General features: G+C 40.3%; 1 protein-coding gene across 3 annotated transcripts; it reads right to left on the bottom strand.

Moving 5' to 3' along the window:
- Nucleotides 1-219: 219 nt before the first annotated feature.
- Nucleotides 220-24115, bottom strand: LOC135633272 (calcium/calmodulin-regulated receptor-like kinase 1). 3 transcript variants are annotated; one of them, XM_065142566.1, is made up of 9 exons: nt 23731-24115; nt 12563-12624; nt 11414-11765; nt 10902-11055; nt 10673-10799; nt 2608-2693; nt 2436-2507; nt 1236-1439; nt 220-795 (listed from the first exon to the last, which is right to left on the bottom strand). In XM_065142566.1, exons 3-9 carry the CDS (start codon nt 11707-11709, stop codon nt 460-462), a joined length of 1275 nt encoding a protein of 424 aa, XP_064998638.1. In that variant the 5' UTR covers nt 11710-11765; nt 12563-12624; nt 23731-24115; the 3' UTR covers nt 220-459. The 3 variants fall into 3 exon arrangements, with proteins under 3 accessions (XP_064998638.1, XP_064998639.1, XP_064998637.1); XM_065142567.1 differs by lacking the exon at nt 12563-12624 and having other exon boundaries at nt 11414-11502; nt 11593-11765; XM_065142565.1 differs by lacking the exon at nt 12563-12624.
- Between the last annotated feature and the right edge of the window lie 73 nt (nt 24116-24188).

Raw genomic sequence — 24188 nt, 5'->3', positions numbered from 1 at the left:
AAAAACATGTTCAGTGTTCATGGGAATTAGGTTCTAATTCTGATAAAAAATGTTTTTAGAAAAAGGCTATATATATATATATATATATATATATATATATATATATATATAGTACAAAGTATAGAAATTTAATTGTCAAGGATAGAAATGGTACAAAGTATATCAGAAGTTTCACATCTCCAACTGAAGCAAAGGGGACACAAGATATTCCAAAAGACATCAAGAAAGCCAATATAGATTTTTATTTGCTATGTTGACAACCAAATACTGATGCACAAAGGTCCATGTTACAGAGGAATTAGAGACTATGCGACACTTCCAAGCCCTAATCCATGACAGTCAAAATTATAACATCTTTTCGGTGTTTGTTAATCTAACATGCATACTATACAAAGCTATCATTGTGAATGGATTAGTAAATGAATGAAGAAAGATAATGAAATACACTTATACAGAATTTCAAACATCAGGCAGATCCAACACTGTGCCGATCGATGCCACTCTGTGATGTTCAGATATTGACCTGTGATATTTTGATGGTCCTATGTCCAAGGATTCTACCTCTGCCGTGAAGGGCGATGATCTCGAGCAATGATGCTTTCTGAAACTGGCTTGTGAAATGTGGTATAGTGTCTGGACAACATCTCTTATCGGTGGCCGATTTCTAGAAAGTTGATTGATGCATTTATATGCGACAGCTGCTACATCATTAAGTTCTGTTATGTCGAACGCCCCATCAAGCCGGGGATCTGAAATTTCCTCCCATCCAAACCTTCCAGTGGCATTTGAAGTAGCCTGAAAAAAAAAAAACATAGTGAGCATCTATATATGCAGAATAGATATGTTTTATAACTCAGAAGGTCACATGAACTACCTGTAGTACAAGGGCATGACACAGATAAAACGAGTGCCAACTAGAATTATTAGTAAATTTCCTTGCCTTGAGCATTAGATATACCATTTTTTTCCTTCTCAAATTGCATATCTAGACCTTTTTTATATGATCTAAAATTGCTCACCATTATGGAATACTTGATTTCACAAGTGACAGTTTACTCATATGACAGTTTACTAGAAAAATCAAGTGACAGTTTACTCATATGACAACTCTTCCTTTCTTGTGGTAAATGACAGGCTTGGCTATACTTCAATGAATTACTTGGAAATTTAGCTACTCAGATCGAGTGTGCATGTACTACAAGGCTTTATTTAAGAAATAAGAATAGAGAACTCACAAAATTAACATATTCCATAAGACCCTGCTGTGGATTCCGCCCTGTGATCAACTCGAAAAGCAGAACCCCAAAGCTATAAACATCACTTTTCCTTGTGAGTGACCTCGAAGATATGTACTCAGGATCAAGATAACCAAAAGTTCCTCTGACACTGGATGTCCAGCACCCAACCATTTTTACTCTCGCTAGCCCAAAGTCAGCGACCTGATCAACAAAGCATTTTATTTATTTTGTGCTTGAATTCCACAAATTATGTAGTAAAGAAAGAGAATAGCAACAGGATGGAAACTTCCAACACAGAAGTCCTCTACTGATTGGAAAAGTATATCCAACTTCATTCTCTGATAAATTGGCTAATGGCAAAGGATTGCTATGATGAAAAAATGTAAGGTCTTCATGTGCAACAATCTCTCATCTTGTCATAATTTCAACTCATCGACAACTCTGTCTTATCAATCATCAAAGTTCTCTAACCAATTAATTAAAATTATTGTGTGTCACAAGCAAAACTGGTGTATGCTAAATCTAGAAAAAAGTACTGCTCAACTTAATAAATAGGAAGAACCTTAAACAGACTGGAGGAACATTAAAAAACAAATAAAAGGAACTAGTCAATCATAGAATATGATCACCACTTAGATGACTTAGTGTTGATGATTACGTAATGACATGGAAGTTTATCATTTCTTTTCTTTAAGAAATTTGTCATTTCTGACAAATAAAAAATCCAAGTGTAACCCTCTGCCGACAAGCGTATAAGAAACAAGCAACTAAAATATTCAAGATATGATAATGTCTCTATGTCACATATAAATTCCAGGATCCTGGTAAAAGAAAAGGTGATCTAATTAATGAGGATTCCCCAAAGGCAGGGATGTAGGAGTATTAATGTATGCAAAATTTTTAGAATCTTGATAGAAACAAAACACAACAAGTTTACTATATTAAACAAAAGATTAGAAAAACCCATAGAGCTTAGATCAAATCTAACAAGTTATTGGATGATACTGGGCAGTCAGATGCACACACACAAGTTATTGGATGAAAGAAACAAAACACAACAACAAGTTTAACTATTCATTCTTGGTTTTCTATTATTTTATTGAATGATACTGGGCAGTCAGATACACACACACAGCCCCCTTCTCTTTGTTTTCTTCCCCTATCAAACATTCAAGTCCATGTGATATTCTGGCATACCCTAGCTCGCATGAAGTTGTCTAACAATATGTTTGAAGATTTGATGTCATGATGCACTACAGGTGGGAAAACCTGCAAGATTAAAAGACACAAGGTGCTTGTTAAATTTACAGAGAAAAAGATACATGAACCTGTTCATCATCTCAGCCAAAAATAATGTATGTGATCTTACACCATCATGAAGATACTCTAAGCCCCTCGCAACATCTAGAGCTATATTAACCCTCAAATCCCAACTCAATACATTATGCTTTTCACCTGCAGTTAATAAAAAATATTGATAAATATCCTACAAGCGAAAAACAGAAAGCTATATGCAAAATTATAGTGTTGAATATAAGCAAAGATAGTTAATGGAGTTCATGTGTTTTGCATATTTGAAGAACTCTGTACAAGATCACAGAACGCTTTTCTGTTGAAAAGTAAGTCAAATTAGAACTGGTGCTAGCCAGACCTTCATGCAGTTATTAGAAACAACATTATGTAGTCTATCATTTCTAATTTCTCGGATTAACAAAATAAGGTTACATTGTAAAAGAAATTCTTGAACAATCGTATCAATAGTGATCGTCTGTCAGTTAAAAATTCCTATGTTAATTAAAAGATTAATGCCTTCTTATATCAGTCCACGAACGATGTAAAGCACTCTATAGTAAACCAAGAAAAGCTTGAAAGCCCTAAGGTAAAGGTGCAAACATTAATAAAAGGACATTCAGTAGACCTAACTATCAGGTTCAGCCAACCGTAAGACCTAACTATTTTTGTGTATGCCTGAGTAGCATTTCATTGTTGAATAACATAACCATCAACTTAAATCAACAAACATTTAATGCTCAAGTTTTGAAACTCTGCATCCCTTCATGATAAAGAAATATCACAGACCATACTATCAGGAACGGTCGTCGCGCACCCGCAACAACTCCGTTCAACGAACCGTTCGTCGCTCACACCCGCATGTACAGCTGCTTGACAGCATGTTTTCTCATGGTTTTTTTGCTGTAAATATGTAAGTTCGAACAAGCTGCAGCGTTGCAAAGCGATCGCTCACCGAACTGAGCAAAACAGCCCAAAACAGCCCAAAACGGCTCCGTTTTCGCGTGCCGCGGGAGGTGAGCGGAGTGCTGCCTCCGCTCACCAAAATGTTAGTCATCTCAGCACCCAGGAACCCCCCGGGTGGCACATGGCTGGATGGGGCTTCGGTTATATACCGGGCGTTGAACACTCTTTCGCAAGTTCGCACGTGACCTTTACGGGAACTTGGTTTTGCGCCCGGGACCAGGTGAGAGACTGTTTGTGGGCTTGCAGCTGTTCGTTCATCCTTGAAAGCCTTGTTTTTCTCCCTCTCCCTCTTTTCTCTTGTGCACACAAGGTGTTCGACGATTTGCTTGTAAAGCTTCCCTTTTCGCGAGACTTCGGGACTTGTCCGTTGCTCGTTCTTTCGATCTAACTTTCTTTCTCTTTTACAGGTCCTTCGGGACCTGCGAGAGGTTACAAAGTGGCTGATCCTTGCGGAGCAAGATCGCAAGGGCAAAGCGCGACTTAGGCAACACAAGCTAAGTTCGCGTCTTTGCCACACGGGTGACTCGCGACTTAGGCAACGCAAGCTAAGTTCGAGTCTTTGGCCGCAAGGGTGCCTCACGCCTTAGGCAATTCCAGCTAAGGTCGTGACATTGTGGTCTCAGAGCGGGCAAGCTCTTCGATCGAACAGCGAACGAACTTCGCAACTTCGCCATGGCAAAGCATCGTGGCGAATCAAGCAAGACGGGGCAAGCCGGAACCTTGCCCCAAGCAGCCGCAGGTGGGCTGCATGTGCACACTCGCTCTCATGCTGTTGGAGGCGCTCACGAGGATCGCGGCAGCGAACAGGATGAGCGAGAAGTTGGCAACTCTCCGCGAGCGGAGGAAGCGCAATATGGTGCGCTAACTGGGAAAAAGAGTCATAAGGAGAGACTCACGACGGCGGAAACCCGCCTGGATGTTCTGGAAGCGAGCATGGAGGAACTCTACCATGGCCAACAAAGACTTGTTGGGGTAGAGAGCTCGCAAGAGGAAGCGGAGTCCAGGATCGACAAGGTCGAGGCCCTAGTCGACCGACTGTCTGATAACACCAAGGACTCCGTGCAGCACTTACAAGATGTTGTGGCGGAACTCACCGCAAAGGTGGCCATGCTTACAAGAACGCTAAATGCGGGAGGAGGCAACACCCGCGCTGCACCGCCACAAAATTTGAGGGCATCTGAGCCCCATGGATATGGAGGGGCCAGAGATGCCAAGGAGCTCGAGAACTTTTTGTTTGACATGGAGCAATACTTCTGAGCTACGAGGCCCGATTCTGAAGATACTAAAGTTTCTATAGCAACAATGTATCTGAATGGAGATGCGAAACTTTGGTGGCGAACTCGTTGGGAGGAAATCCAACAAGGTCGGTGTCGAGTCGACACATGGGAAGACTTGAAGCGGGAGTTGAGAACTCAGTTCCTACCGGAGAACACAGAGTTCGTCGCAAGAAGGAAGTTGAGACAACTCCGCCAAAGTACCACCATCCGAGACTATGTGAAGCAGTTTTCTGCACTAATGCTGGACATACAAGACATGTCCGAGAAGGACAAGTTGTTCAGCTTCCTTGATGGTTTGAAACCATGGGCTCAACAGGAGTTGAATCGAAGGAATGTTACCGATGTAGTCGGGGCAATTGCAGCTGCAGAAAGGCTTACCGACTTTGTTTCCTCTGAAGACCCAGCGAGAAGGAAACAATCTTCAGGCAATCGCCCTCCAAAACATTCTCGAGGGAAGGAGCTCGGGGGCGAACAGAAGAAGAAGAGCTCCCACAAAGGGCCGAACCCGAAAGGCAAGGCCTCAAAACCTGGAGGATGCTTCTTGTGCGGAGGACCGCACATGGTAAGGGAGTGCCCACAAAAACAAGCACTCAATGCATTGACGACTTCCATCCACCCTCCCCGATCGGACAAGGGCAAAGCTGTCGCCCTTAGCTCAAGCAGTTCTGAATCCAGCAGCGACGATGAGGAGTCGCAAGGACCCCGAATGGGAGCAATGCGTTTGCTGAACGCTATGCGGGGTCAAGTGGGGGAGAACATGAAGACGAAGGCACAAAAAGCAGGAAGTAGCGAGCTGATGTATGTGGACATTAAGCTAAATGGCCAAACGACCCGTGCAATGGTGGATACGGGCGCTACCCACAACTTCATAGCCGATCGCGAAGCACAGCGACTTGGGTTGACCTTGGAGAAGAGCCCAAGCCGAATGAAAGCGGTGAACTCGGAGGCCAGGCGAATCTCCGGGTTGGCGAAGGGTGTTCCTATCAAAATCGGGACTTTGAGCGGAAACACCAACATGATGGCCGTGCCACTGGACGACTTCCAAGTGATTCTTGGAATGGAGTTTATGCACGCGGCGAAGTTGGTGCCGATGCTGTTCTTGAACTCCCTATGTATGATGGGAGGCGATGACCCCTGCGTGGTTCCCGTCTCTCGGAGAGGAACCAAGGAGCCCCAACATATTTCGGCATTACAATTGAAGGAAGGGGTGCGAAAGGGCGAACTGACATTCGTGGTTGCTATGAAGCTAGAGCCACTCAACGAAGAGGCCATTCAAGAACCTGTTGTGGTGGCGAACGTCCTGAAGGAGTTCAAAGACGTTATGCCACCCGAGTTGCCGAAGACTCTTCCACCACGCAGAGGCGTGGATCACAGTATCGAGCTGGAGCCAGGAGTGAAGCCTCCAGCGAGACCACCCTACCGCATGCCCCCGCCAGAGTTGGCAGAACTCAGAAAGCAGTTAGGTGAACTACTAAGCGGTGGTCTCATCCGCAGCTCAAAAGCACCTTTCGGAGCTCCAGTTCTCTTCCAGAAGAAACAAGATGGGAGCCTCCGATTATGCGTCGACTACCGAGCCCTCAACAAAGTAACAGTGAAGAACAAGTATCCCATCCCGCTCATTGCGGACTTGTTCGATCAATTGGGCAAGGCGAAGTATTTCTCAAAACTCGACCTTCGGTCGGGATATTGGCAGGTGCGCATTGCTGAAGGCGACGAAGCAAAGACTACTTGTGTGACCAGATATAGAGCGTTTGAGTTCTTGGTGATGCCTTTTGGCTTAACTAACGCTCCGGCCACATTCTGTACTCTCATGAACAAGCTATTCAAGGAGTATTTGGATAAGTTCGTGGTCGTCTACTTGGACGATATCGTCGTCTACAGCCAAACGCTCGAGGAGCATGTCAAGCACCTTCGGACGATTTTCAAGGTTCTCAGGGAGAACACGTTGTTCGTAAAAAGGGAGAAATGCTACTTTGCTCAAACTGAGATCCTATTCTTGGGGCATCGAATCGGTGATGGCTCCATTCGGATGGACAAGTCGAAGGTGCAAGTAGTTGCGGAATGGCGAACTCCAAAGAAGGTGCCAGAGTTGAGATCCTTCCTTGGTTTCGTCAACTACTATCGACGCTTCATTGCCGGGTATTCGAAGCGGGCAACCCCACTGACGGAGTTGCTGAAGAAGGAGCAGCCTTGGAAGTGGTCGGACAAATGTGAGATAGCATTCCAAGACCTGAAAGCTGCTGTCCTAGAAGAACCAGTGCTCAAATTGCCAAACTATGGAGAGCCCTTTGAAGTCCACACAGATGCTTCGGACTTCGCTATTGGAGGAGTACTCATGCAGGAAGGTCATCCGGTGGCCTACGAGAGCCGCAAACTCAACGAGACCGAGAGGCGGTATCCAGTGCATGAGAAGGAGATGACAGCAGTGATTCACTGTCTACGAGTTTGGCGACACTACCTTCTCGGGTCGCGATTTGTGCTGAGGACAGACAACATTGTCCTGAGTTATTTCCAAACTCAGAAGAAGCTCTCCCCAAAGCAAGCACGGTGGCAGGACTTCCTGGCTGAATTTGATATGGCAATGGAATACAAGCCCGGGAAGGCGAATGTCGTGGCCGATGCGCTGAGTCGGAAAGTGGAATGCGTGAATGCTGCACAACTGGAGGGCAGAGGCCAAGCAAGTCAGTTACACTCCAACTTCCTTTCCCGAATCAGAGATGGACTGTATAGTGATCCCCAAGCAGTTATCCTGATGCAGCTCATCAAAGAAGGCAAGGCACGACGATTTTGGGTCCAGGAGGGACTTGTTTACACAAAAGGGAATAGGGTTTATGTTCCCCGAGTGGACAATTTAAGGCGTGAACTCTTAAAAGAGTGTCACGATTCCCTTTGGGCTGGACACCCCGGCATTCACAGAACATTGGCTCTCGTGGAGAGGGCCTTCTACTGGCCAAAGATGGGGATTGATGTGGAGGAGTATGTTCGAACATGCCTTACTTGCCAACAAGACAAGGCGGAGCAGCGGACGCCGGTGGGACTTTTGGAGCCGTTGCCCGTACTAGAAAGGCCATGAGAGAGCATTTCCTTAGACTTCATATCAAGCTTGCCACCTGTAGGGGGACTTGGATCGATACTCGTGGTGGTCGATCGATTTTCAAAGTATGCAACTTTCATTGCTGCTCCCCTACATTGTTCAGCTGAAGAGGCGGCCAGACTGATGATGAAGGGTGTAGTGAAGTATTGGGGAGTCCCACACAATATCATTAGTGATCGTGATGCTCGGTTCCTGGGACGATTCTGGACCGAGCTATTCAAATTGTTGGGGTCAAAGTTATACTTCTCTACAAGCCTCCACCCCCAGACGGATGGCTAGACTGAAAGAATAAATTCGCTCTTGGAGCAGTATCTCCGGCACTACGTGAGTGCCAATCAACGAGATTGGGTGAAGCTGTTGGACATCGCCCAATTCTCCTACAACTTGCAGCGGAGCTCTGCATCCAACAAGAGCCCCTTCGAAATTATCACAGGACAACAATCGTCGACTCCGCACACTATGGCAATTGGGTATACTGGGAGTAGTCCATCAGCCTATCATTTCGCAAAGGAGTGGCATCGAAATGCCGATATTGCGCGAGCTTACTTGGAGAAGGCGGCAAAACGGATGAAGAAGTGGGCAGACTTGGGAAGGCGACCACAAGAGTTCAAAGTTGGCGATTTGGTGTTGGTAAAGCTCCAACCAGCATCACTCCAATTCTTCAGGAACAGAGTTCACAAAGGATTGGTGCGTAAGTATGAAGGGTCCTTCCAAATTATCAGCAGAGTAGGCAATGTTTCTTACAAGTTGCAGCTGCCGGCGTGGTTCAAAATTCACAACGTTCTTCACGCCAGCAACCTGAAGGCCTACCATTCGGATCCGCAAGATGCTTCTCGAAGTGTTCCAACTCGGCTTCCTCCCATCACAGCCTCCTACGAGAAGCGAGTGGAAACCATTCTGGCGGATCGTAAGATAAAGCTACCCAGCGGAGCGGAACAGACAGAGTACTTGGTGAAGTGGCGAAAGCTTCCCCGAACTGAAGCCAGTTGGGAGCCTGAAGACGCCCTGTGACATGAAGAAGAAGTCATCAACAACTACCAACAAGCGTCGACGAGGGCGTCGACAGTTTAAGTGGGGGAGAATGTCACGAACGATCGTCGCGCACCCGCAACAACTCCGTTCAACGAACCGTTCGTCGCTCACACTCGCATGTACAGCTGCTTGACAGCATGTTTTCTCATTGTTTTGGGTCATTTTGCTGTAAATATGTAAGTTCGAACAAGCTGCAGCGTTGCAAAGCGATCGCTCACCGAACCGAGCAAAACAGCCCCAAAACAGCCCAAAACGGCTCCGTTTTTGCGTGCCGCGGGAGGTGAGCGGAGTGCTGCCTCCGCTCACCAAAATGTCAGCCATCTCAGCACCCAGGAACCCCCCGGGTGGCACATGGCTGGATGGGGCTTCGGTTATATACCGGGCGTTGAACACTCTTTCGCAAGTTCGCACGTGACCTTTACGGGAACTTGGTTTTGCGCCCGGGACCAGGTGAGCAGCTGTTTGTGGGCTTGCAACTGTTCGTTCATCCTTGAAAGCCTTGTTTTTCTCCCTCTCCCTCTTTTCTCTTGTGCACACAAGGTGTTCGACGATTTGCTTGTAAAGCTTCCCTTTTCGCGAGACTTCGGGACTTGTCCGTTGCTCGTTCTTTCGATCTAACTTTCTTTCTCTTTTACAGGTCCTTCGGGACCTGCGAGAGGTTACAAAGTGGCTGATCCTTGCGGAGCAAGATCGCAAGGGCGAAGCGCAACTTAGGCAACGCAAGCTAAGTTCGCGTCTTTGCCACACGGGTGACTCACGACTTAGGCAACGCAAGCTAAGTTCGAGTCTTTGGCCGCAAGGGTGCCTCACGCCTTAGGCAATTCCAGCTAAGGTCGTGACAATACGGCTAGTTCAAAATATTCATTATCACTTCATAAGGAGACAAAACAAAATGAAAATTTATCATACGATTATAAAATTCCAAAATTTTGAGTGTATGAATACCTTGATACAGTTAAATAAGCTTGAACATGAATAAAGTAATAGTTCCAAGTTCCAACCAAGAATTTTAATTTCGAATGATACCGCCCGTACCGAGTGGTAGATACTGGTTCGCTAGCAGATCGGTACAGCAGACCACCCGCTATCGGGCAGCATTGTCAATTGGGGATGTTTTCTCCCCGTTACTGCTCGAAATCAGTCCGTAACGATCGATTTCGATTGTCGCCACCTGCTACCAAGCGGTATTATCTGAGGAAGAAGGAAGAAGAGGGAGCAAAAAAGGGAGAACTTGGAGATCCGACACCGCTCTCCCTTGACGATCCCGATCCGTCACCGGACGCCGCATATGAGATGTCGCCTCCTCGGCGCTGTCGGCGACGAGGCCTCGGCATCGTCGGCAACAAGGCATTGGCGTCGTCGGGGACTTCTCCTCATTCGCACAGGGAGAAGAAACGAGGTGACGTTGCCTCGACAACGTCGACCTTTTTTTTAATTTTTTTTACTTTATTATTATTATTATTATTATTATTATATATATATATATATATATATATATATATATACCGAACGGTACACCAAAGCGTATCACTCGATACGCTCGTACCGTATCATACTGAGTTGAGCTTGAAACGTCGGTACGGTACGAAATTACAAACCTTGGTTCCAACCTTCAAGAGTTCTAAGAATGAGCAAATTAAAAATGAAAGACATAGTTTGATAAAAAAAGCATAGCATTAGATACATGAACACGACCATAATAATTCATTGCTCATCATCATACTTGAGAAAATAATATAAACAAGTAACAAGCATTGAGCAATGACCAAACATACTGTACAATTGAGACGCAAGGCTGCCATTGGTCATGTAATCATATATTAACATATGCTGGCCTTCTTCAGCACAATATCCAACCAAATTAACAATATTCCTATGGTGTAATCTCCCAAGAAGTACCACCTGAAAAGAAAGGAAAAGAGCAAAAATCTCTACCAGATTAAGTTAAAATACCACTGAAAAGTGAAGGGTGAGTGGAGATAGCATCAAAACGATGGATGTTACCTCTGTTTGAAAATCCTTCTTGCCTTGCTTAGAATTAGTAGCAAGAACTTTAACAGCAACTATCTCACCAGTGGGCATCTGAGATTTATAAACAGGACCAAATGCCCCCTGACCAATCAATGTTTCAAAATTACGAGTTGCCCTTTTCAGATCCCTGTAAATAAGAATAACAAGCTACATTATCAGGCAAAAGAGAAACATGGATCCAAGTTATACTGGGCGCTCCCATATTAAAAATAACACAAGGAAATTAGAAAACAGAAGCATAAAAAAGATTGCTTTCTGGCTTATGAGTGAATTCCATTTTTGTAAAATCTTTAGGTAGAGACCACAACTGTAATTGGAATTTAATTTAAGAGGCTTTAGTAACAAACCACTATGTGGTGGTGCAATTTCTTGTGCCATATCATACTCATCATTGAAAATACTTAATGAAGTATAGAAGATGATAACATGCATATTTGTACATTAACTAAGTTAAAAATTGAGCAGATTTTTGTTTTCACCCATACTTGAAAGAGTATTTTGGAAGTTTTTTCCTCTTAGTTCCTTTCATCCATAAGGGGCCACCTGCTTCAGAATCAGAATGCCTGGGGGACTCCTGTTCCATGGTAGAGTCTGAGACTACGGAAAAAGCATCAACACCATTGGCACTTATGGGAATAGTTGATGCCCTCCTTGAGAGGCTTACCTGAGTGCGCTTCTTATGGGACAAGATCCAGAGCTTAGCACCTGTAACTAGAAGCATGCAAATCACTACCCCCATTGTCAGCTCTAGAATCAGCTCCGCTGATAGAACACCTTTCATCTCGCCAATACACCTTCAGTTCTAGCAGCTGGACACAATCCACTTGAGGCAATATCCTGAAACAAAAGTCTTGGTTTAATCCTAATCCATTCAATTAGAAGAGCAAAACACAAGCTAATTCCTCTTTGTCTGCCCAGAATGAATGAACAATGTTTTAAGACAATATGGCCAAGAAGCACTAGTAATTAAGACAAGCACTTCTTGGGGAAAAACCACATGTTTGCACATCAATGTGGCCACAGAGATATCTAGATCGAATCACAAGTGCTCCATGGTCAACATCACGTAATTTAAGACAAGAAGCACCAGTTATTAAGGTCAAGTGGATGATCAGAAAAATAACCACAGTTGGCGTCATCTCAAGTCAGTTATTTCTATCAGCATTCTATATGCAATAGAGGGGGAAAAACTCCTGCTTTTTTTTATCTCCAGTCAACATTGACATAGATAAAAAAGAAGAAGAAAGGTTTGCACTTTTGACGAAAGAGCAAGGATGGTGTAATTTCAATTCATACCCAAACAACAAACCTTTCCCCCCTTGCATGAAGAACACAAATTATGTGTAAATCAAACTGAAACAAAATTGGCCTATAAAACTGAGATTGCAAGCACAAAAGCATGACAAGAATAATCAGACAAGGTGTCACATCATGCCCTTTTTGGTTTTCACAATGCAAAACTTGATCAACTTTCCACATACATCATTCCAAAGCAGTATAAAAGTAAACTAATCTATTCAAACAGAAATTTCAATTTTATTTTTCAAAATAAACAGCTCTCTGAAAAGTAGCAAAACAAGCTCTATTAGCTTGTGCTAAAAGTCATAAAATGCTAAGACTCATTGCAATGTTACCTAGCTGTAAATGAAGGACTTCTCTATGCAGGAATCAGAGATAATGTTGTTACAAGGTTAAACTGAAAAATAAAAACACAATATATCAACAAACACGTTGGAAAGGAACCTCATAAACATCCTCTCTAGACATATGAGAAATATCAAAATAAATTGAATCATAAAGCAAATGTCAATCAAATCATGTTGCATATCAATATCATGATCATCACCAGTCACGTCTCATATGGTGGCATAGGTTGGACACTTGATAGTGCACTCTCTCAATAGAGAATAAAGAGTTCTTACTTTATACAGAGTGGATTGAGAGAACCCATAATGCACTCCTAATAATGGATGGAGCAATGCCTCTCACCCACTAAAGTGGAGGCACATTCTTGTCAACAGTGGATGAAACAATCATCTAGCTGCCACTTCCAGCATCCCACTAAACTCCGAAGGGAATCATCCTATTAGTAATTTATTAGGGAAACATAGTCCTCATGTATCATCTCATGGCGTGCATTAGTCTAATTTCAAATTCAAATTCTAGTAATTCAATTGAAATCCACAACAAATGCATCATATATATCTTTTGAATTCATTAAACATCGAAATCATGAAGTGTCAATCCCAGTAAAACCCTTAATTGACTTGAAGTCTAGATGAATTGGTCCAATTGACTTGAATAGTTTTCGCTAGAACCCACTTGAATCAACTTTAAATTCACATAAAGCTGACTTGGATCACCCTAAACCGCAATAATTGAATACGAATTGGTTCAGTTTAGGCTAAACAAGCTTGAACCAATCAGAATCGACTCAGACAGAATCAACCTGGACCAGCTTGAACCGACAAACCGATCCGATTCAACCAATGTGCAATGCCAACGACCGAGCCACAAGGGGCCATGGATCAAGCCTCTCTGCAAAGAGGCTTTCTACTAGGCTCAAACCAGGATGCAAATCACATAGGTGCTGGGTGATGCTGTGCTGAGCCATAGACCACATTGAGACAACCCGTCGAGCCATGCCAATTGCCGCCACTATAAGCGTTGTCAAAGAACCTAGATGCTAAAAGGTGCCAAGGTTCCAAAACAATCATTAGGGTTAAAAGCAATTATTAAAATAAAATGTGAGGTCTTATTAACAATTCATAATATGTTATTAACAGGAGTTAAATATTATCAATAAGACCCAACTATTATTTACAAGAATTAATGGCAAGATCAAAATCAAGAGCGAGGTATACCGGCAAAGTGCAAAGGAGACAAGAGGAGAGGTGCAGTGGCAGAGAAGAGTAATAGAATCCGATTGACTCCAAAGGCAGTGTAGTCCAAAGGTAGAGAGGAGCAAAGGAAGATGCTATCACAACATTGGGGAAGGGTGCTATCACAAATGTTGGGTGTCAAAGAAAAGGCTGTCAGGTGAGTGTGACAGGGATCAATGGAGGAGGGCCGCAGGTTGGAGAGATTTTAATATTTTATCAATTGATTGAGCCAAACCATATGGCTCAGTCAGATTAGATGAAATTGAGAGGGTGAGGGGGTTTTAATCTCTAAACAATTGACTAAGCCAAACCAGATGACTCAATTAAATTAGATCAAACTAAGGGGATTTGATTTAATGTGCTTGGGCTGACCAAGCGAGTGCCTAGAGCGCCCAACGTCTAAACCTAAGCACACACTTAAGCGCCCAAGCACAGCTCCTCACTTGGATTGTCATGAGGTGCTTGAAACTTGCCTTGCTTGACCGCCTAGGTGAGCCCTGTTAATTTCACTATGCAAGGGTCGCCGGGCCGTAGGGTGTGGCCCATTCCATCAACGATTGGTTCGATCGACTAGATGGGCTGATTTGATCCGATCGATGGGTCTAGGCTTAGGTCAAATTCGATCATGGTTAGACCCGAATGCCAATATCAATTCTATCTTTCTTTGAATAGAAAAATTAAAACCAATTGATTTAAAAATTTAGTAGATAATACAAGTTTTAATATAAAAATCATGTTATCAATAATTAGATTCTTATCTACTAATTTATTTAAACATAGAATAAAATTCAAATTTTATAATATCATAATTCTGAAATTTAAAGAATGAATATCTAAAAAATAACATGAACAACCTAGATGAAATATTAAAAATATGCATAAATAACAAAAAATTAATCGCAAAGATCATTGGATTTTAATATTGGAATTTTTAATCAATATCATACTTTTAATCTTTAAAATCATAACAAGCAACATTATTTATTAAAATCCTGAAAATGTAAATAATTGACAAATGATAGTTGAAGAAGCTACCCCTTAAATCTTCCTCCCTCACGATCCCCCTTGTTGACCGTCAACAATTGCATTATCTACCCGTTATTAAATAGGAGAAGAGGGAGAGTTTCCCACTAAGGAAAGCAATAATTGATTTTTAGATTTAATAATTAATTTTATTTTATGTTATTTTATTACCAATTTACCCATATGAATTAGGAATTAGATTTCAACTTGAAAAAAAAAACAAAATAACATATCCAAGTAGAACTCTAATCATATAATTTTATATTTCAAAAGAAAAAATATTTAAAATTCTCGATGATTACACAAGGGATCATAACATGAAACGGAATAAAAAAATATGTTATATTTTTGAGGGAAAATAGCTCTCTTCAGCAGAGCCACATTTCACCCCTCTCTGAGTCCTGGCTTCAACTCAATTTTCCACAAGAAGTCAATGACCACCATCACAACTACTCCGTGCAAAACACTACTCCTTATTGACCCCCATGCAGAACATTCAATCTAAAACCTTTACATGTCATGCTCTCTAGCATTGCTACATCTGTTTCCTTTGACTACCAAGGCACCATGTAGACGCTATACATTAATTATTCTTCTCTGGGTTTCCTCATACATACATGATGTTTCTTTCCTCACATAAAGTATTTCCACATTTGGGTTTCCTGACCACCAAGGAGACTAGCAAAAATATGCACTAACCCCAATAATATTTCCCTTGGTACGTATTTATGTCAACCATGAACATTCTATAAAATTCATGCACTGTATCAAGCTCATTACATGAAGTTCTTTCCAATTGCATCTGCATTGGGTTGTCATGAATGTATCTGGATTTCTACTTTGCACATTGCTAAATCATCATATTACTTATCTTAATGACTATTAAGTTTTATACAACTTGTAACTTAGACATCCACATCAACATCCTACAGACTCATACGCAAACGATGGAGCCGCACTCCTATCTGATTCCCCATAGAAGACCAACCATGGAAGATCATGTTGCACAACTGAAATCATGCAGCATTTTGCACAACTGATTCCCATGTCTAGAGACCTTTTCTGTTTGTAGGTTGCCAAGGGTTGGGGGGTTGCCATATTTAGCAGTAAGAGTTTTGGTATGCATATGTAAGAATTATATAGGCCCAATTCTTTTCCACACAGTGGAGAGGTCTCTTATGCCTAAACCACCCCGATCCTTAGGAGAAGTAATGGTATCCCAGTTGAGCAGTTTTTTCTTCTTGTTGCAGGTAAGTTTCCCGAAAGAATCTAAGTTTTTCCTTACCCCTGATGGCAATGAGGACATCATCTTCAAACATTAGATGTGAGATTTTAGTGCGAAGGGAGTAATTTTCTAGCTAGAAACATAGGAGATCAACAAGCATGAGAAAGTTTATTGGACAACGACAAATATATAGGGGAGATAGGATCTCCTTCCCTAATTCCTCTAAAACTGTGGAAAGGTCTAGAAGTGTTACCATTAATGATACAAGAGAGATCATGAATGGTCAAGCAAGAATGGGCAAGCTCATTGAACACTGAGGGATTTCCTGCTCTTGAAATTGAACATTGAGTGGGAAAGCTCGTTGGCAATGGTGAGTATGAACTTGCAAGTGAATAAATACATTGAAATTATTATGTTATCATTATCTATATGTTTCAATATATAGGCTAAAAAATTTTCTCGAAGTCTTCCTTTTTCATTTTAAAAAGGATCTCTCACACTTTATTTAAAAACAAACACAAGCAATTGCATCCTAATTTTTTGAAGTGAAATCTGATTTTGCAACAAGATTTAGTTTATATGCATGCATTATAGTTTGTATGACATCTTTGTATGTCAAACTAAATGGTGTGTATTCGTAACTATCAAATTCTTTGATCAAAGGTGTCCAACGACAATGTTATGTTATGTAGCAAATTCACGCCCAAAAATGTTAAAATTATACTCTATTGTTTGTCTAAATCGAAGAAGCATTTCTTATTTTTGTATTACAGTTCATCATTTTTAAGGTACTTAAACATAAAAAAAGGCATATCCAATGCACGAGGTTCCTACCAATATGGGATCTAAGGAGGTCAATGTAAGCAGTCTTACCTTTAAATATTTAAAGAGACTATTTTTATGACTCAAACCCTGGTCTCCCGGGTTGCAAAGAAACAACCTTATCATTGTACCAATGCCCACCCTCAATTGTATATTCAGTAAGTATTTTAAGTTGCCATGGTGTCATCAGTGCCAACCTTGACTATAATCCTCTTTATATTTTCCTAATTGGAAAAGGCAGATACGGTAAACATCTCACCTATCATTATCTATTTTTAAATTTTTTATACCGTTATATGAAACACATCTCATCAATTATTATTTATTTCCTATACTTAAATATATTAATAAAGAATAAATTTATTCAATTCATATAATAGTTAAGATTCTCCCTCATTTTCTATATAAACCCAAGCAAGCACCCTCTCCATTTTCATCTTGTCATTCGTTTGGGAGGATTAGACTACGAGGGAGTAGGCGAAGGTCATCATAGGAGATAGTAGATTTCTTCATATCTTTATTTCAAGTATTAAAATTATTGTTCAATTTTATTTCTTGTAGTTCATTAACAATTCATGAAAATTCATGACTTCAGATAGATTTATAGGAGAGTAGTGGTGTCTACCCGAGTTTATATAGGAGATAAGAGGGAGTATCATTATTGTGAGAAAATTTATTTCATATTAGTTTTATCTTTAAATAAGAATTAAATAAAATATTTATTATTAGGATTGTTATCATCGAATTGATTGTCATAGAGCCAAGTTGACTTGACCTAGTTACTGAAAGTCATTATGTCATGAGAATTTATTTCCAAGAGGTTAAGTCAATTCTTCGGGACAAATCCTTTAAGGTGAGTCCTTCACATCGTAAATGTCAAACAAGCACCAAGGGTATTCTAGACATGGTCACTCTCATGTTCAAGTCAATGAGAAGTTTGAGGAGAGAGTTAAGAGACAATTTCAGATATCGAACCATACCCAAGAGACTCCTATTTATAGTGTTGAAGGGAATATTCCTTTCAGCACCAAGAGACTCCTATTTCAGATCACAGACCATACATGGTGAGTTTGTCTAGTTGGGCTTTACATGTCGAGTTTTAGTTAATCTGAAATATTGGTCATATCATTTGCCCCCATTGAGCTTTTAGAATGCTTACTCATGCCGAAGTGCAATGTATGCCTCAGGAACATGCCAATATCCTGCATTAAACATCAGTTATAGGTACCTTTAGAACTTTTGCTTAAGGCACATGCGTTGAACATTGATGATGGAAAGCCACATCGAGCATCTCACATGCTTTGTCCCATTGCATGCTTTGCCCGATCAATGCATGTTGAGAGCGAGAGAGGCTTTCCCCATAGAGGAGATATCGAGCGTGTTGATTACGAGGAGATATGTTGACCATTACCCTCACAACCTATTGAGGGTTTTAATGTTAAGGATGCACTAGCATCAAGTGGTCCGCACATTGCATTGGTAACCCAGCATTATCTCGCATAATTCGAAAGTAAGCAAGTGAATCGACTTGCGAGTGTCTTTCCCATGTCTTTAGCCATCATCAGGATGGATGAGAGAAAACAAGTGAACCGACTTATCAAAATCATGCTTAGTCTTGCTCCTCATGGCAAGTATCACCTTGTAGGATTTTGTGTTTCTAAATTTCTATTGTCTCTAATAACATTTTCCTCTTCACAAACATGAATTTCAACAATCTCCATGACACATTGGGGAAGTCTTGTCGATTGAGCCAAGGAACGAGAGTTTGAGTCCAGGAAGGATTTAATTAATCCAACTCAAGTGTTGAGTCATTTCCACAATGATCGCTCTCGAGGGGCTGAAACTGAGAAGACCCATATGACTGGGGGTGCATTGGGCTCCAAGGGCACCCCTCTCTTGTGTTCGGCTTCCTCACAAGCCACAGACCATGGCTCCAATGGCAAAGCGATCGAGAACTAGCATCCTTGGCAATCAAAAGGGCCTCGCCTAAGTGAACCCTACGATTATAATGGCACTGGGTTTGCAATGAATTGGATCATGAACTCTCTTGAGTCCTCCGATCAGCTTGAAGCTAGGTGGGTACTACCCAAAGATGCACAACCTTGTAGGGACGCCCATCAAGGGATTAATTACCTTTGAGGTAGCTTGATCCTGAGTTGGCAAAGGAACTTTACTTCGCTCCCATTGAGGCAATGGTCACATATGTTGTAAAGGACATGGTGAAGGTAATCCTTAATTAATGTCTCAATGTTGATAATATGTATCTTAACTTGTTGCTCTATTACAGAGCACATCCATTCGGTCATGTCATTGATAGATCATGTTCTCTGGGATCCTCATAACTAACATGAATAAGGAGATTGACGATCTTAAAAACAAGTTATATGGAGAGGACACACTATCGAGCCCAAAGAGTTGACTCACCTTCAAGGCCAATTAGCAAAAATGGAGAAGTATTTGACAGAGGCCAAAGCAACCATTCCCGAGACGGAGAGAGCTCATAAGGAATCCAAACATCAATTGCACATACAACTCTATGAAACTCGAGTGGAGAATCAAAGGCTTCACGGTGAAAATGTTGACTTAAAGAGTCACGCTAAGGACCTCCAGGGTGAAGTTGGTGAGATGAGCAAGATCATTGACGACAGATCGAGTAGCTTCAAGCCGAGATGGTTCTTCACCCGACATGATTCGCCGAGGAGATTGCACATTACAAGGAGTCATTAGGATTCAACATATGAATGTTAGTTCATACAAGTATGGGTACAACTTGGCCATAGCTCGAGTGAAGCCTTAGAGTTGAGCCTTCCACAAAACCAGAACTCCAATCTTTAAACTTTGGGACCTTAGAGTTGAGCCACAACTCGCTTATAATTCAATGACCTCCGCAAGACAGATTTGGCTTCTCGCTTATTGGATAATGGACATTGAGGTCAAGAAGGTCATCCACTTCTAGGCCATTTCCTGATGTCATCCTTCTCCCCTAGAGATTCAACAACTGTGTTGATTCACCTTTTGAAGTAATTAAGTGAATGTTTTCGGGGATTTCTTGGTCATCGACAAGTGGACCAAAGATTATTATAGGATGTATATAAGGGCATAGATAAGCACTGAGGGGTGAGCATCAACTACTTAATTTGTCTTTTGAATCTTGAGATATAGTTTGGCAACAACTCATCCTTCCCTCAGAGGATCACGAGGACGACCATCATGCTTTTTCTTTTTTACAATGATTACTATTTTCTCGTATTTCCTATAGGGTGATGGGCAACAACCCACCCACATATTAGTGCAAGGCGCATATACGGTCATGGCCACCTTAAATGTTGTTGTAGGTGCTTTTGTCGAATATCTCCAAGTATAGCATCGAAAAATTGGATACCATAATAGTCAATTGATGCCACTTCCTCTCCATATAGGATTTCGCACCTCAAGTCTTTGAGCGAAGTATTTCTTACAATTAAGCCTGGACAACATAACCCATATTGGTTGATTGAGCCTTAGTGTCTTGGTGGGCATGTGAGCCACAAAGGAATCCTAGATTGTGGTTGATGAGGCATAAGGTTTTGTGTAATCACCAATTGTGCTAACTACAGAAGGAATGGAATGACTATCCACATCTCTCTCGTAAGGGCCTAGACTTACAAGGTGAATTCGAAGAAGGGCTTAGCAGGTACGATGACTTGAGTTGGATTTCTTAAGGCCGAGGGTACTGAGGGATCACTAAAGATTTGGTGATAATAAGGTGGAGCAAGAGTCAGTCCTAGTGTCCCCATGGCCCGAGGAATTGAGCCCGATCCAGGGTTAATCATCGTCCATAAGGCCGGATGAGGAGTTTCCTCACCTGCGAGTTCTTAAAGGGTTTCTTAATTCTAGATTTTATGTGATTGTGCCAAACAGTTAATGTCAAAATTAGTCACCGATCCACGTTATGAAACTAAATTGACTTGGCCCAATTCCAGAAGGTTAGTGTCACAAGAACCAAATATCCACGGGTTCAATCAATTATGCAAGATAGAATTCCTCAAGGTGAGTTGCTCATGTAGGAAGAGCCAAGGGGGATTCCGATCACTCCAATGCTTAGGTCAATGAGAAGTCTCAGCTAAGAGTCAAGCAAGGAGTTCTAAATCCGAACAATACGTGAGAGACATTTATAGAGTGTTAAAGAAAGTATTCCTAGAAACAATAATATTTTGAAGAATATTTCCCCTCTGACTCATGCTAACGTGACGAGCTCTATGTCGAGTTCTAATTGGCCAAAAATATAGGTTATAATAAGGTGAAATAAAAATAAATAATAATTGATGAGATATATATCAAGGTATAAAATATTAAGAAATAAATAAATGAAGGATGAGATGTATGTCACATTTAACTTTTCAAATTAGGAAAATAATAAAGAGGATCACACCCCTATTCAACATGAATGCTACATATTTTATTATTTTTTTCAGACAAAGGAAACCAGGTTATCAAGTTGGGAATGATGATCTTGCACTAATAGTTAATATGTTTCAAGGAATTTTTGTTTTACTCATAAATGAATGAATTAATTTATTTTGTAATGAGTATAGGGTAATTTCTCAGAAAAGCCACAAGTTTTGGGATTTTCTCGTATAACACCCCTCATTTCAAAAATGCCTAAGGAGCTTCTACTGTTTAAAATGACAAAGATGACCTCAGCTTACAACTTTAATTTTTGTTTTCGCTAAAACCCAAGTAGACCTAACCAGTTAAACTAGTTCGATGTTAAACTGAACCAGTTAAAAAGGTTCGATGTTAAACCAAACTAGTTAGACTTAGTTTGATGTTAAACGAGCCAAATAAACTAGTTCAACGCTGAACCAAACCCATTACAATGTTTTTGAATAGGATTACAGTTTTTTTGGTTTAGCCAATCTAGTTATAGTATTTTTGTATTGGGTCACAGTTTTTTTGGTTATTGACTTAAAAACATTGTAATCTTATTTAAAAATATTGTAACTAAGTCTTAATTAATTCAAATTGCCATAAGCATTAATTATTAACCTTATTATACGTATTATGATTTCATTTTATATTTTATTTGAGAATTCTTAAATAAGTTTGAATAAAAATTAAGAATATTTTGACATATTTCAAAATAAAAGATAGCAAATCTTTATTTTTGTTACATAACATGAATTTTTAAAAAATATTTTAACATTTTATTTATCAAAAAGACGTTAATAAAAAAAAATCTTAGTTAGAGTATTTTGAATAGACAAACAGTGGTTTTGTCACTGAATCAAGACATTATAACTCTAATAAAGAACATTATAACTTGGCTTCAATTAATTAAAATTTTCACTAACATTAAATATCAACTTTACAATAGGTTTGGAGGTATCATAAAATTATAATTATAATTATTTAAATAATTTTGGGTGAAAATCATGAAAGTCTTGGCATATTTGAAAATAAGTCATGCCAAAAGCTCTAATTCTTTTCCACTTTGTCTTAAATTTAAGTCTAAACATTTTAAAAAACCTTATAGTATTTATAATAATTTATTATAAAGAAATGATAATAAAAATTAATGAGATATTATTTTTCAGTGGAGTTATTAATCAAAAACACTATAACTCAATTCAAAATCATTATAAATAAAAATATAATAACGCTATTCAGAAATATTGTAGACAAAAAGCAACCAGAAACATTACAATTCTACATGACACTGTAATACTAGATCTGTTTAGCTCAAACTAGATTTTGATAAGAAAATATTATTTTAAGGGTATTTTGATCTTTTTATTTTTAGAATTATAATTACAATAATTTAAATAATTTTGGGTGAAAATTATGAAAGTCTTGGCATATTTGAAAATAAGTCATGCCAAAAGCTCTAATTCTTTTCCACTTTGTCTCAAATTTAAGTCTAAACATTTTAAAAAACCTTATAGTATTTATAATAATATATTATAAATAAATGATAATAAAAATCAATAAGATATTATTTTTCAGTGGAGTTATTAATAAAAAAAACTATAACTCAAATCAAAATCATTATAAATAAAAATATTATAACTCTATTCAGAAATATTGTAGACCAAAAGCAACCAAGAACATGACAGCTCTCAACGACACTGTAATACTACTGTTTAGCTCAAACTAGATTTTGATAGGAAAATATTATTTTAAGGGTATTTTGATCTTTTTAGTTTTTAGAAAGGGAATGAGATCTCATTGGGAAATATAGAAATGGGGATGCTATCCGAGAAAAACCCAAAACTTAAAAGCTTTTACCGAAAAATCGCCCATGAGTATATAAGTGATTGAGAAAATACAATGAAACATGAAAACAAAAAATTAACTCTGTAGTTATGGAATTTTAAGGTGACGTTTACACAATATCATTTTTTTCGATTTAGAGTTAAGTCATGTCAGGGCATAACATTGACATTATGCAACTCATCAACCATTCATGTAGTCAATAATTATCTTCTATACGTGATGAATTACCATAAGAATGTGGATCAATGCTAACTGTTATTTTCTCAAAAGCAAGATTAGGCTTATACAATCTCATACTTTATCAATTTTCTTAAAGCAAACTTAGGGTTTCATAACAGTCCTACAATATTTCGTTCTTTCAAACGGACTCAACAAGGATAACATCAAGAAACCACAATCTACCCTTCATGTTATAAATTCCACCTGGAATCAGCAGACTCTTCGGGATAAGCATATTTCATAGATCAACGTCACACAGAAAAATCGGCAAACAAGTGAAGAAGAATCTTTGACTGGTTTTTTCAAGAAAAGCAAATGAATAACCAAGCAAGCACACAACAAGAAAGACATTGAATACTGTAAGAAACTTGAGTACCGATAGGTATCAAAGGTAGTGCCTTTCTCCAGTTAATATGATCAGCAACCGCGGACGACGCCCTAGACACACACAACAAGAAAGAGAGGAGAAGAGAAGACAGAAAAGAGGAGAAAGCGGAGAGGAAAGGAAGAACCAGGGGCTCGCCTGAGACGAAGAGATTGGTGGAGGGCTCCGCCGATGGAGGGGCCGCAGCAGGAGGCGGAGATGGAGAAGATGCGCCGGATTCCCATTCGCACCGCCGCCATCGCTCGTGGTTGGAGGAGTCGCAATCCCCTCCCTCCATATAGCGAGAGCAATTTACAAAACCAACCCCGTTCAAACTCCTGCGAAAGGAAAATGCCACGCAGGTGGACCACATCACCCCGTAAACTTCCCCGGATGAAATCAGCCAGATACTTTTCCATGCTGATCAAACCAGCCCGAGCAGAGTGGTCAGACTCCAAAAGACATGAACG

The sequence above is a fragment of the Musa acuminata genome, chromosome BXJ3-3 (genome assembly GCF_036884655.1).
Source record: "Musa acuminata AAA Group cultivar baxijiao chromosome BXJ3-3, Cavendish_Baxijiao_AAA, whole genome shotgun sequence".
Lineage (NCBI taxonomy): Eukaryota > Viridiplantae > Streptophyta > Magnoliopsida > Zingiberales > Musaceae > Musa > Musa acuminata.
This window is presented reverse-complemented; position numbering and strand designations above follow the sequence as displayed.

Bases quoted from the DNA above. Each gene is read 5' to 3' on its own strand.
- LOC135633272 (XM_065142566.1), bottom strand. From the start codon at position 11,709: ATGAAAGGTGTTCTATCAGCGGAGCTGATTCTAGAGCTGACAATGGGG. The intron at 11,056-11,413 runs GTATGGGTGAAA...TCTTATTTACAG, and splicing joins CTTCCAAAATACTCTTTCAA to GGATCTGAAAAGGGCAACTC. The intron at 2,508-2,607 runs GTAAGATCACAT...TTAATCTTGCAG, and splicing joins TAGAGTATCTTCATGATGGT to GTTTTCCCACCTGTAGTGCA.